The sequence below is a fragment of the Coturnix japonica genome, chromosome 4, assembly GCF_054131305.1.
Source record: "Coturnix japonica strain WE chromosome 4, WE-NBRP24, whole genome shotgun sequence".
Lineage (NCBI taxonomy): Eukaryota > Metazoa > Chordata > Aves > Galliformes > Phasianidae > Coturnix > Coturnix japonica.
In genome coordinates this window covers 64015313-64028315 of record NC_140666.1, presented here as the reverse complement: position 1 = coordinate 64028315, position 13003 = coordinate 64015313, and the positions used below count along the sequence as shown (strand labels likewise).

Genomic DNA, 13003 nt, shown 5'->3' with positions numbered 1-13003 from the left:
CATGATTACCAATCATGAAAGACAACATAATTAACTGTAACATTCTACATGCATTATTTTTCTTTTGCAGTACTATTTGGTATACTGCATTTAGATTGCCTTCAAGACCAATCTCCTAATAAGTGGTGAAACTTGTTAGAAATTTAGAGTCCATGAGTCATTCTGAGTTTCTAATTTGTTTCCATGCTTGTACTAAAAAATCTTTGGGCACCATCTGCTGTCTGAAATCAGCTACTGTGCATTTCCTCTGCATTTGCTGAGTGCTAGTAGGCTTTCTTGCATGTGGAGGTATTAGGAACACCATATCCTTTTAATCTTGGAAGATGTGAAAGCATGCCTGTGTGTGCATTTAAAATAAGTTTTCTAAATTTTCAGAATTAACTCCTCATGAACCGAAATTTGCAATTTTTTTAAAATCATTTACCCATAAGAACTTTTGTATGTTTGTGTGTGTGTTTGTAGAAAAATACAGCAATACTGCACTAAGGAACACTATATTTCCAACAGAATCTGATGAGATAAAGCAAAACAATCTAATTATACCCTTGTCTCCTATTAGGTCACAGATAATGGAAAGCCACCGTTGTCATCTCTGACATATGTTGATATTAGAGTTATTGAAGAAAGCATTTATCCTCCAGCAATTCTGCCTCTAGAAATCTTTATTACAGCCTTTGGCGAAGAATATTCAGGTGGTGTCATTGGAAAAATTCATGCAACTGACCAAGATGTTTATGATACTTTGACTTATAGCCTGGACCCCAAAATGGAATCCATGTTCTCTGTTTCCAGTACTGGAGGCAAACTAATAGCACATAAAAGGTTAGATGTGGGACAGTACCTCCTGAATGTCACTGTTACAGATGGAAAATTTACAACTGCAGCTGATATTACTGTGCACATCAAACAAATCACACAAGATTTACTAAATCACAGCATTACAATACGCTTTGCAAACCTTGCTCCTGAAGAATTCATTGGCGATTACTGGCGCAATTTCCAGAGAGCTTTAAGAAATATCTTAGGTGTGAGGAGAAACGACATCCAGATTGTTAGTTTGCAGCCTTCTGATCCTCCTTCAAACCTTGATGTCCTCTTGAATATTGAAAAGTCTGTCAGCTCTCAGCATCCAATGAGAATTTTGCTCCACAAGATAAACTCTTCTGTGCCTGACCTAGAGGAGATTCTTGGTGTCCGGATAATTGATGTTTTCCATAAGCTTTGTGCAGGCCTAGACTGTCCTTTGAAATTTTGTGAAGAAAAAGTAACACTGGATGAGAATATCATGTCAACTCACAGCACAGCCAGGCTGAGTTTTGTCACTCCCCGTCATCACAGAGCAGCAGTTTGTCTTTGTAAAGGTAAGGAAAGCTGAAAGGAAAACTATCTTGTAACCCACACTGCAACATTCACCAAATTTTATTTAAAATAATGAGTAATTCTTCTCTTAAAATGAGATAATGAGACTTTACACAATATAAGCTTTTGGGAGGGTATTTTTTCATACTTCATTATCTGTTTTATAAAGGAATTTCTTCCCTTTCTTGCTTCTTCTAGATTGTGTGAATAATAGCTATTCAGTCTTGTATGCACAGAAATAAGTTACTGCAAAGTACTTGAATATTTCTGGGTTTCTGCTAAGAGAGAGATCTCATACAGCTTCAAAACTTAGCTGTGAATGACTGCTTGAACTGGGAAATTAATATGCATTAAAATAGATAAAAGCATATGTATTTATAACAAATGATTAATTTGTCTATGGGTCTTAGGAAAATGAGATGGCTTTTTAAAATCATTGATTAGCACTGCTGGCTGAACTTTATCTGAAGAAAATACTTTAAGCCCATTCCTTTTCTGTCTCAAATGCATACTCTTCTCCTCCTCTGCTTATATCTATCTATGTACTTGTGGGTCTTTTTATGATGTGTGACTGTAGGAGTAAACCCACAGCGTGATTTTCCAAATTTTATCAGTTGAATTGAGATAACTATGAACATCAGACATTGTACACACTATTTGCGTAGTCTGTATTTTTAAATCATCTCTCATAACTATTATTCACTTTCTTGTTGATATTGAGGAGTACCATTTGGGTTGCTATCAGCTCCTGTTCACAAATGTCCTTTTTCACAAAATACTATTACTACCAACAGAAGAGAAATAATATATTTATTTCATTTTTCAGAAGGGAAATGTCCTGTGGTGAATAGTGTGTGTGAAGGAAACCCATGCCCTGAAGGTACCGAATGTTTAGGAGATCCAAAGGAGGGAAAATACACCTGTGTTTGCCATGACAGCAAAACTGGACAGTGTCCTGGTAAGAAATTTGCTTTAAAAAATTTCTGCATGGAACCATACTATTTTCCAGCCTGGTGTTAATGTGTCATATTTTTCTGTATCCCTCAGCATCAGTGGGCTCTGCTGTGACATTCAGTGGGAACAGTTATGTGAAATATCGCCTCATGGAAAGTGAGAACAAAGAGGAAATGAAGTTGACAATGAGGCTTAGAACTTACTCTACTCATGCAGTTGTAATGTATGCTCGAGGAACAGACTACAGTATCTTAGAGGTATATATTTCCTCTTTTATTCATACAGACATTTCTGTAGAATTGTTATAACTGAGTTGCACTCAATATAGTTTTTTTTTAATACATCCAACCTTTATAGAATCTTTTAATAAGCAGAAAGAATCTATTTTCTTCAATGTTTAAAAAAATGACAAAAAGGATCTAGTTTTAAAAAAGAAAGTCCTATATGCATTTTAATTAAAAGGGTCGTCTATAGTGAATCACAATCACTGTGAATGTTTAGAATACTATGATAGTAAATTGTCCTTTATGAACACCACCAACATCTTGTCTCTATAACAAACGTAAACTTGTAAGAGGCACCAATATTTTCAACTTCTGCTTTTTGTGGTGATGATCTGCCTGTGCTCCATTTGTTGATGATGTGTCTTTCTTCTATAGATTCATCATGGAAGGCTGCAGTATAAATTTGATTGTGGCAGCGGACCTGGCATTGTCTCCGTTCAGAGCATTCAGATTAATGATGGCCAGTGGCATTCAGTATCTCTTGAAGTAGATGGAAATTATGCACGACTTGTTCTGGACAGGGTGCATACTGCATCTGGTACTGCTCCTGGTACACTCAGGACACTAAACCTAGATAATCATGTGTTTTTTGGTGGTCATATTCGGCAGCAAGGTGCAAGACATGGCAGGAGTCCTCAGGTTAGCAGTGGTTTCAGAGGCTGCATGGATTCTATTGTGCTCAATGGACAAGAGCTCCCCTTGAACAGCAAGCCACGAAATTATGCACACATGGAAGAATCTGTTGATGTGACTCCTGGGTGCTTACTTACTACCACAGAAGGTTGTTCAAGCAACCCATGTCAGAATGGCGGCATCTGCAATGCCCTGTCAAATGGAGGTAAGCTGTTCTGTTAGTTCTCAAAACTACTTTTCCACTTACCTGCCTTGGAAGGCCAAAACAATTTCGTAAGTATTTTTTGCTTTTCCAGAGGGTTGTAGAAGGCTGGTTGTTAACTAGGGGGGAAGGCTGTGTCTGCCTGTGTTCTAGACACTGAGTTCCTTCAAATAAGAAGTAGGCAAAAGCCATCAAACAATGCAAGGATTTAATCTTCAGTGTCAGTAAACACTGAGGTCTGTTCTCTGAATGCCTACTTTAGAGCTTTAAAATTTATGAAAACATTATCATAATTTCTCTCATAATTTCTGAGAGATAAGTGACAGTTAACCTTCAGCCACAAGCCTGAAAGCATTTCCATTAGACCTACTTCCCTTCATTTTTCAATAGAATATTTCTAGCCTCCCTCTCTTTGAACAGGTAGGTGGGCAGGGCAGATTTTGTCTTGAATCCAGTAAAGCCAAGTGCACCTTTTAAAAAGAATGTATTTGATTTCAGGTTACTACTGCAAGTGCACTCCTTTATTCATGGGAACTCACTGTGATGTAAGTGTCAACCCATGTGCTTCCAATCCCTGCCTTTATGGAGGTACTTGCATCCCAGTCAGTGATGATTTCATCTGCCAGTGCCGAGGACAGTACACAGGCCAAAGGTATGTTTGTGCAGTTTTTTGTGCAAACGAACCCCTTATAGCACGAAATAAAAATGTAACACCTTCTCTGACATTTTTTTAAATCTCTTTTCTACTTCAAGTTCACACTTTGAAATCCACTGATACACTGCAGTTGGTTAATGTTAGCCCTATATTGCAGCCTTGAATCCTACTATATCTAATACTATTTACACAACTTACAGTAAGACAGTGGCTCTTTCTGTTACTGATTTTTTTTTTCCTCTTTTGTAGGTGCCAGCTAGGTCCATATTGCAAAGATAATCCTTGTAAAAACAGTGGCAAGTGCATCGACAGTTTGGATGGACCTGTTTGTGAGTGTGAAGCAGGCTTTCGGGGAGAAAGGTGAGTACAGCATTCCTCAGTAATGGAAAATTTATCAATACTAAACAGCTCAAGTTGATGGAAATCTGGAATGGTGACAGAATAGCAATTTGCCTGGTACTGTACAGTATTACATATTAAACGTATTTAGAATTGTTGAATGAGGAGACTACAGCACTAGTTACTGATGTAAGCTAACCATTGTTTCTTTTCTCTGATTCTGGTAGGTGTTTGACTGATATCGATGAATGCACAGAAAACCCATGTCTTAATGGTGCCCTTTGTGAAAATACTTATGGTTCATATCACTGCAATTGCAGCCATGGATTTGGAGGAAAGCACTGCACAGACATCGTTCTTAACAAATACGTTTCAACATCTTGGAACATTAGTTTAGCTGAAGTAATTGGAATTATTGTTTTCATCGCTGGAATATTCTTCTTAGTTGGGATTTTTGTTGTTTGCCGCAAAATGATGAGTAGGAAGAAGAAACACCAACCAGAACCTGAAGACAAGCAGCTGGGAGCTACAGCAGCTTTCTTGCAACGACCTTATTTTGATGGAAAATTGAATAAGAACATCTATTCTGACATCCCACCTCAGGTTCCTGTTCGTCCCATTTCATACACTCCAAGCATTCCAAGCGACTCCAGGAACAATCTTGACAGAAATTCTTTTGAAGGGTCTGCGATCCCTGAGCACCCAGAGTTCAGTACTTTTAACCCAGATTCTGTGCATGGCCACCGGAAAGCTGTAGCTGTTTGCAGTGTAGCACCAAACCTGCCACCTCCACCTCCCTCCAACTCTCCTTCAGACAGTGATTCGATACAGAAGCCCAGCTGGGATTTTGACTATGACAGTAAGAAACATTCTTAGTTTTGTTATCTTTTAGGTGTGTGTTTGTGGTGCAGTTTTACTATGAGTTCAATGTCTGTTTGTGCTTGCTATGATAGAAAAAGCATAAAGGTTTTACTAGTTCTTAAGTCTGATCCAGCTTAATACACTACTAAGTTTTCTTAGAAGTGTAAATCTTAGAAAGCTTTAATTTCTATTGACTCTTTTAATCAAGTCTGTTAATTGCCTCACTTGAAACTTTTTCTTCTAGCTAAAGTAGTAGATCTTGACCCCTGCCTTTCAAAAAAGCCTCTGGATGAGAAGAGCTCCCATCCTTACAGTGCTAGAGAAAGCATGTCTGAAGTCCAGTCGCTTAGCTCCTTCCAGTCTGAATCATGTGATGACAATGGTATGTAAACTCTAATCATGCTATACTGCTTTTACATTCATTCATAATGTCTCTGCATCTAAATCTCTTTCTTAGTATCAATAGGCATTACATACATCTAATATATATTAAGTACACAATTTAATATATATTAGTATTTATTTTAATACTCAAATCTGTTAGTGTTGTTTGCCTATCTTATACTTCATGTTAATTACTTTACCTTAAAATTACCTATATATTCATTTCAGTATTGGAACATATAAATGCAGCATAAGGTATTTATTTAACACTGTGTTAAAAGCGCATTCAAATTTAATAATTGGTTATCATCTTATATAAGAATACAGTGAATTTAAAAAACAGCCTTTGCAACTATAATTTCAGTTTTGACATTCAGCTTTTAGTAAAGCTTTCTGGTGTTACAGTTTCATGTGTTTCCTTCTCTTTTTCTTGCTGCGACCTCAGCTCCCATATGGATCAGATCAGTTCTGAGTGAGAGCAGAGTTTAAGGGATTGCTTGTAAGTTTGATTACTTTAGTAATGAAGGAAGCTAAAAAAAAAAAAAAAAAAAAAAGGAATTTTCTTAGAGTAGAGCAGTATACTTGGCTTTCACCATGATTAAAATGAATTAATTAAAAACTTCATTCACTGAAAAAAGCCAATATGAAAATAAAAACATAAATCTTTTAATCATGATTCCAGTCGCTCAAAATATAATCAGTGTACTTATTTGAGCATTTTATTACTGTTATTGATTGGAACTCTTATTTTTCTGTTACAACAGATGCTTTTACTGTTTGATCTGAATGCATCTGTATATTCAGAAATATTTCAGACTGACTGGACAGAAACAAGCTTGTCCCACAATTTAATTCGCTAAGTTCAGGTGCTCTGACTCTATTCCAATTCCTGCTTTTGTCTCTGTATGGTAATAAGAATTTAAATTTCTTTAGCTTAGAAGTAAAGACCATTCCACTGGTTAACAAGTTAAAGTGGTTTGTTCTTTAATAGAAATCGTTAATGATTGGTGAAAGTGAAATGGTATGCTTTAGTACTCATCATTTATCAGTAGACTTATTGTCAACTTTAAACTTTTTTCTGTGGTATTAAGTGTTGTGCAGTACGTGTTCTCCCCTCCCTTCATCATCATTTCATACATTCCTACAGGTATTTCTTGTCACGTATTGATTATTCGGTTATACATCATTCTAAGAGAAATAACTGTAGCATCATAGAGATTGTTCCTTCCTCCTTTTTTGGTAGATTTTGAATTTATTAGTTTATCCCTGAGCCCTGCGAACAAATTGCATGTGCTTACCCCATCCAACCCTATTAATCTTTCTCCCTTCCAAAAGTATATTGGAGAGAGGAAGTTATAACAGAATAATTAATCACTGTGATTGTTATTTGAAAACCACATCAACAGCATCAACCTGATTTTGTCGTTCCTGCTACCCTTTTATTGCAGTGATTTTACCTCTCTGTTGAGGGGAAGAAAACAGGAGTAGGAAGCCTATTCCTTAGTTACTCCTGAATTCACCCCACATCAGCATTTGTGGGGTGCCTAGTTTTATTGCAATCTAGATGAAGTATGGTACAAACACTATATTGATTAAATATTAAAACAGTAAAAAAAAATAAAATTAAATTAAAACAATTTTGTGCTTATGCAGAATTTCAAGAATATTTATAACAAGTACCTTGTTATGTTCATAAAGAACAAAAGTCAGGTTCAGAGATGTGTTTTGTGTGTTACATGCAATTGCTTCCTAGATAGAGTGTATATATCTATATTTTACACTGATAATCTTCATTTTTTAAATAGTAATGGACTACAATTTTACAGTATTTTTATCTGCCTGTATGCTGTTTAAAATGATACTAACTATAGGTTTGTTTTAATTTGCTCCTTTTATACCTTTTACAAGCTTCCGTAGTGACTGTAATACACCTTGTCAATGCTGTTGTTGACTCGGTGGAAAAAGAAGGTATATACATGTTTTCATATTTATTTACTGCTTTGGCAGAATAATGCACGTTTTTCGTCTAGTAATGTAGCAGATGAGAGTTATAAACTATTATTTACTTACACTTTTTCATAAGCATTATTAAGGAGTATGTTTATATGGTATGTGTATTTGTATTTTCATGTGTATGCTGTGTCTACCCTGCAGGCATGTTTCGGTGTGGTTTCTTAGGGGGAAAAAAAGGAGTAGCATAAAAAGATATTGGTGTTTACTGTTGTCTGACAACATTCAAAATAAAGCTAGTGGCAGGCTGAGACAGCAGAGACATGTACGCCAAAATAGATGAAAAATCAGCAGCCCATAGCACCATTTCTTTACCCATTTACCTTATTGGCTCTAGCAGAGCGGAACATGAGTAGCCCGATACACTCCTCCCTGGTCTTTTTAGATGAGTTTTTCTATAGCAGAAAATGCTGACTGACTTATAATATGCAATTGAGGTGTACAGGCATGCACATCCCTACCAGCTTAAGTATTTGCTTACCTCTTGTTCTTACTGGGTTTGTGTGTGTATATGTATGTACACACATTTGTTTGCACATATTCATGTCTACCTTAGAAGGAGTCAAAATAGCTATTTTCAATGCATTTTCTTTCTAACATTTAAGAAACAAACTCTGTATGAAATAGTAGTAGTAATAGAAGTGCCACTGAGCCTATACAAACACTATAATCACTCAATAGACTTGAATAGCACCAGAATTTTCAATAGCTCGCTCGTTTAGATCTCCACTGCAAGTCGGCAGAGGCTACTTCTGATGTGATACCCACCGCATGTTTCTTATTTCTTAGCAAAAATAAAATAGACTAGGAAACCTTAGAAGTCCTGCTGAAAACAAGGCCATTTTAAGATCATAAAAATATTTACAGTACCTAAAGATTCTGTTTGTCTTGTTATTTGAAGTACTTGTTCTCTAGTGTATGCAGAGACATGAAAAAGAAGGCAAATGTAAAGACTTCTAATCACAGAAGAATATATCATTAATGTTTACAAATAATCTTAGTCTCCAGTGCTAAAAAGAAAATTGTAATGCAATGTAAGTTAGGGAAAACTAAGAGGCTAACTTAGGAAGACTTAGGAAGATTCCAAGACTAGAGGCAGCAAAAGCAAAGCCTATCAGAAATATTTAACAACTTAGATTTTCTGAGATTTTAATAGATAAAAATTGATGAATTAGGTTCTCATGATAGTTGGAAATATCATTCATTGTTTTAGTATCACTGTAAGAAAAATACAGTTATTTTATTCACTACAAACCATCCAGAAAGGATAGAGATTAAAGATGTCCTGTTCACCTGCTTCTTAATACTTGGAAGTTTCTAGCCTAAGTAAGCATTCATTCTTCAAAAGCATAGTGGGGTACAGAGTTCTGCTTTGGAGCATCTCAGAATGGTGTCAGTTTTAGCAGCAGAGATCCTTATTCCGCCCTTCAGCAAAGGTCAGGCTCTGGGACAAGTGGTCTTTTCCTCAAGTCTCCAAAAGTATCCTGGAAGCATCAACTGCACAGTCTCCTCCTAGGACAGCTATAGGCCTGTATTCCCTTCACTGCTCCTCAGAGAAGGCTGTAGCTCAGTGTAAACAACAGTATTGAGTGCAAGAGGAAATGGAACTTCAGTGTAGTGAAGTGTCACCTAGGAAGATAGGTACATCAAGTTTTAGTTTGCTGCTGTACTTTATGTTAAGTGGTCTTTGGCTTGGAAGCATGTACAGTCATCTGCCTATTGAGTTCACTTTTGCACCCAGTTTCCCTACAAAACCAAAGAAGTCTGTCTTTTTAAGAAGTCTAGTGGTCAGAACATTCTCCTGGTGAGGAGACCAGAGATATTTGAAGGGTCTCAGACCTTAGACCTTTCTGAGATACAAGTTTCAATTCTTAGGAGATGATTCTGAGATCAGAACAGGTAAGCACCCCTCCTTTCAGACCTCTATAAGGAATTCCTGAGAAAGAAATGTTTAAAGTTTGTCAGGCAGCACAGGACAGTTCTGTGCTACGTAGTTGTTGCTGTAAAGCAATCCCAAAAGCTGGATACTAAAGTGAAAGTTCTATCTTTGTGTGAGACACTAGAAAGTGCAAGTCCTGATAGATTATCCCTGTATCAAAAGCCAAGGGGGTGTTGGGTAAGAAAAGAATCAGACCAAGTCTTGTTAGCTGTTAAGGAAAGCTCTAAATATGATGAAATGAGAATTTCAACAGGCCATGGACTCCAGTTAATGCCATAAAAAGACAGTGTCCCAGGTGGGCTTTACGTTGACTCAGCAGCAATTCTACAGCTCAAGTTCAATAAAGGAGGATCTTAGGGGAAAAAGGCCAACTTTACTACTGCTAAATAGATAGTCATATTTACCTAGAGCGCACTAAAACCAGATAGAGGTAGCATTTCAGTAACAATCATTATGTTTGTCTTCATATTGGTACTAGTATTTGATTCCTAACAACAGATATTTTCTCCTTTTTCTTCTCATTCTGCCAACTAAAGAATCTTTTGCTGTTCCTGACCTCAGCAATTCAAGAGGTGACTTCTGCATGCAGTTCATTGATATGCACCAAAATATTTTTGTTAATACTTGGCTTTAACACGGACTTACTATCAATTGCTTGCTGTGCATTTGTCTGCAGTGATTACTCTTTTTTTTTTACTAGACTTGCACCTTATTCCAGTTCTGTATTAATTTTCCTTCTCGGTATTCAGGTTAAAAATACATACACACAGATGCATATTTTTATTGATGTTAGGCTTACACCTGGTTTTCAGCAGAGCAGTAAAACCTTATTCAAGGGAAAGCTGCCATGCATGATTAAGCCTGATTTTGCTGTTCTTCTATTCAAGTGTGGAACATCTTTACATGTAGTCAAAGGGAAAGGAATTTTATTAGAGGTGTGGAAGCATGGAGAGGTGCCATTCAGAGCTAACACTAAAATTCAGTCAGGTGGTAAAGTCACTTTAAATACTTTGGATACTTTACCAGTTAGAAATTACTTCTTTTACTAGGAAAAGCATGGTTAATTTTTGCTAAACATATTCATGAGAAAACCAGGCATCAGTTAGCAAGCCAATACTCATTAACCAGACAACAAGTGAGTAAGAGGTTATAGCTGCACCAGGGAAACAGTTGGTTATTTGCTATTCAGTGAACAATTCTCTACCATTATGCATTGTAACAGCACATTCCATAGGTGATGTACAGCTCTTCTCATTTTAGGTGAGATGTCTGAGAAAACTTAAAAGTTTAAATGTGAATGATGCAATATCTAATGCATGGCATAATGCAAAGTTGTGTTGAATGTCTTCTGTGGAGCCAGGCACACTGTTCTCCAATTAACAAGTCCTAATCGCAGCGACTGCATTGTCTTAATACATGTGTTGAATTCTCAGTTCAGAAGACTCATTGACTAAGATGAAATGTTAATACTTCTTTTTCTTCTTTTTTTTTTTTTAATTTTCACTTTGTAGGTTATCACTGGGATACATCAGACTGGATGCCAAGTGTTCAACTGCCAGGTATCCAGGAGTATCCAAATTATGAAGTGGTTGAGGAGTCAGCTCCCCTCTATACAGATCCAAATGCCATCGATACAGACTATTACCCTGGCGGTTATGACATAGAAAGTGATTTTCCACCTCCACCTGATGACTTCCCTGCACCTGATGAGCTTCCACCATTGCCACCAGAATACAGCGACCAGTTTGAGTCAATACAGCCTCCCAGAGACATGCCAGCCGTAGGTAGCTTGGGTTCTTCTACAAGAAGCAGGCAGAGGTTTAACCTTAATCAGTATCTTCCCCATCACTACCCTGCAGACATGTCCGAACCTCAGACCACAGCTAGTGGTGCCAGTGGCAATTACAGAGAACCTTATGCTCCTTATACATTAGGGTACAATAGAGACTTTGAAGCTCCCACTGTAGACAACATGTCCATGTCTGTGTATGCTTCCACAGCTTCGTGCTCTGATGTGTCAGCATGCTGTGAAATGGAGTCTGAAGTCATGATGAGTGACTATGAGAGTGGAGATGACAGTCATTTTGAAAATGTGAAAATTCCTCCACTTGATTCCCAGCAACATACAGAAGTCTGACACTCACACTCAACAAAGTGCCTGGACTCTTAACAGACTTAATTCTAGAACAATTTTGGAGAGCTTTTTCTTTTTCTTTCCCCTCCCCCTCTTTCCCCAGCCTCAGAAAATGCTTCTGTTTCAGTGAGCTAAACTGGCATGGTGGCATTGGATCATGCAGTTCATTTCACTAAACCAGCTTATTTCCATTTCCTGACCTACTATAATTGGACAGTTCCAACAATTCCACTGACTGTGCCATTTTTGAACGTGTTTTTTGTACTTGCATTGTCTATGTTAAAAATCACATACCACTTCTCCATATTAGCATGATGCATATATTTATATAGTTCTAATGAAAATTAATTTCCTCCTACTTTTTGTAAATTTTATGTACAGTTTTGATTTTAATAGTTTTAAACTAGATTTTGTAGATATTTTGTGAATTTGTTTTCCACTGAAAATAGTGGTGTTTGTGTGCCATTAAATTAGCACCCTGAGTTATTATAATCAGGGCATCACTGTATGTATTCCCCCCCAAAACCAAGGTTTGACATTTCATTATGAGAGTTTCAACATATTCACACGATTCCAATTGTACATAGGTTAGGTCTGATATTTTGCTGGGTCAGCTACATGGAAATGTCTTAAATGGGTTGCTGTATTTTAGAACTGTAAACATTTTTTCCCTTCTTGGAAAGTGTGTTGAAGACCCTCTACATACCAGTTTAAAACCAAAACCACCATGACACAGTTTTTATAGTGTCTGTATATTTGTGATCCAATGGTCTTGTAAAGGTTTTTACTGAAAATTACCATTAGCCAGTCTTTCTTACTGACAATAAATTATTAATAAAATACTTTAGCTTTGCTCTGTGTATCTCTGTTATATAACATACAATTGACAAAGCATTCAGTGCAGCATTTTTAAGTCTATGTTTTGTACTGTATTAAGTTCCTTGCTCCAAGCAGCACATTTTTCCTCTCCTCAGAAATCAAAACGCAGTTGTTAGAGATGCTCACTAGATGGCAGCGTGTGTCTACTTAACGGTGTTTTAAAAAGTAATCGGGCCAGTATGAATAAAGCTTGATGGGAATCAAACTTCAGTAACCTTCTCATAGTTTGCATTTTTCTTTAAACATATATCATCAGCTATTATGTAGCTTACCGAGTAGTTTCTCTGAAGTTCCTTATACACACACACACAAGATATATAAAGGGAGAAAAACCCTACGTTCTTAAAATAGCTTCCTCCTCTCTGAATTT

At 36.8% G+C, this 13003-nt stretch overlaps 1 protein-coding gene across 7 annotated transcripts in view; it reads left to right on the top strand.

Moving 5' to 3' along the window:
- Positions 1 to 12606, top strand: part of FAT1 (FAT atypical cadherin 1) — a 101694-nt gene extending 89088 nt beyond the window's left edge. For 3 of the 7 annotated variants that reach the window (XM_085545293.1, XM_015862143.3, XM_085545294.1), the window contains exons 19-29: positions 560 to 1361; positions 2186 to 2317; positions 2407 to 2570; positions 2973 to 3435; positions 3931 to 4084; positions 4337 to 4447; positions 4654 to 5285; positions 5532 to 5669; positions 7580 to 7639; positions 10157 to 10192; positions 11132 to 12606. In XM_085545293.1, the coding sequence (XP_085401419.1) occupies positions 560 to 1361; positions 2186 to 2317; positions 2407 to 2570; positions 2973 to 3435; positions 3931 to 4084; positions 4337 to 4447; positions 4654 to 5285; positions 5532 to 5669; positions 7580 to 7639; positions 10157 to 10192; positions 11132 to 11757 (3318 nt within the window). In that variant the 3' untranslated portion in view covers positions 11758 to 12606. Of the gene's footprint in view, positions 1 to 559; positions 1362 to 2185; positions 2318 to 2406; positions 2571 to 2972; positions 3436 to 3930; positions 4085 to 4336; positions 4448 to 4653; positions 5286 to 5531; positions 5670 to 6116; positions 6171 to 7579; positions 7640 to 10156; positions 10193 to 11131 lie in introns of those variants that run through there. The other 4 variants (XR_014945398.1, XM_085545295.1, XM_085545297.1 and 1 more) reach the window with 4 other exon arrangements.
- Positions 12607 to 13003: the final 397 nt, after the last annotated feature.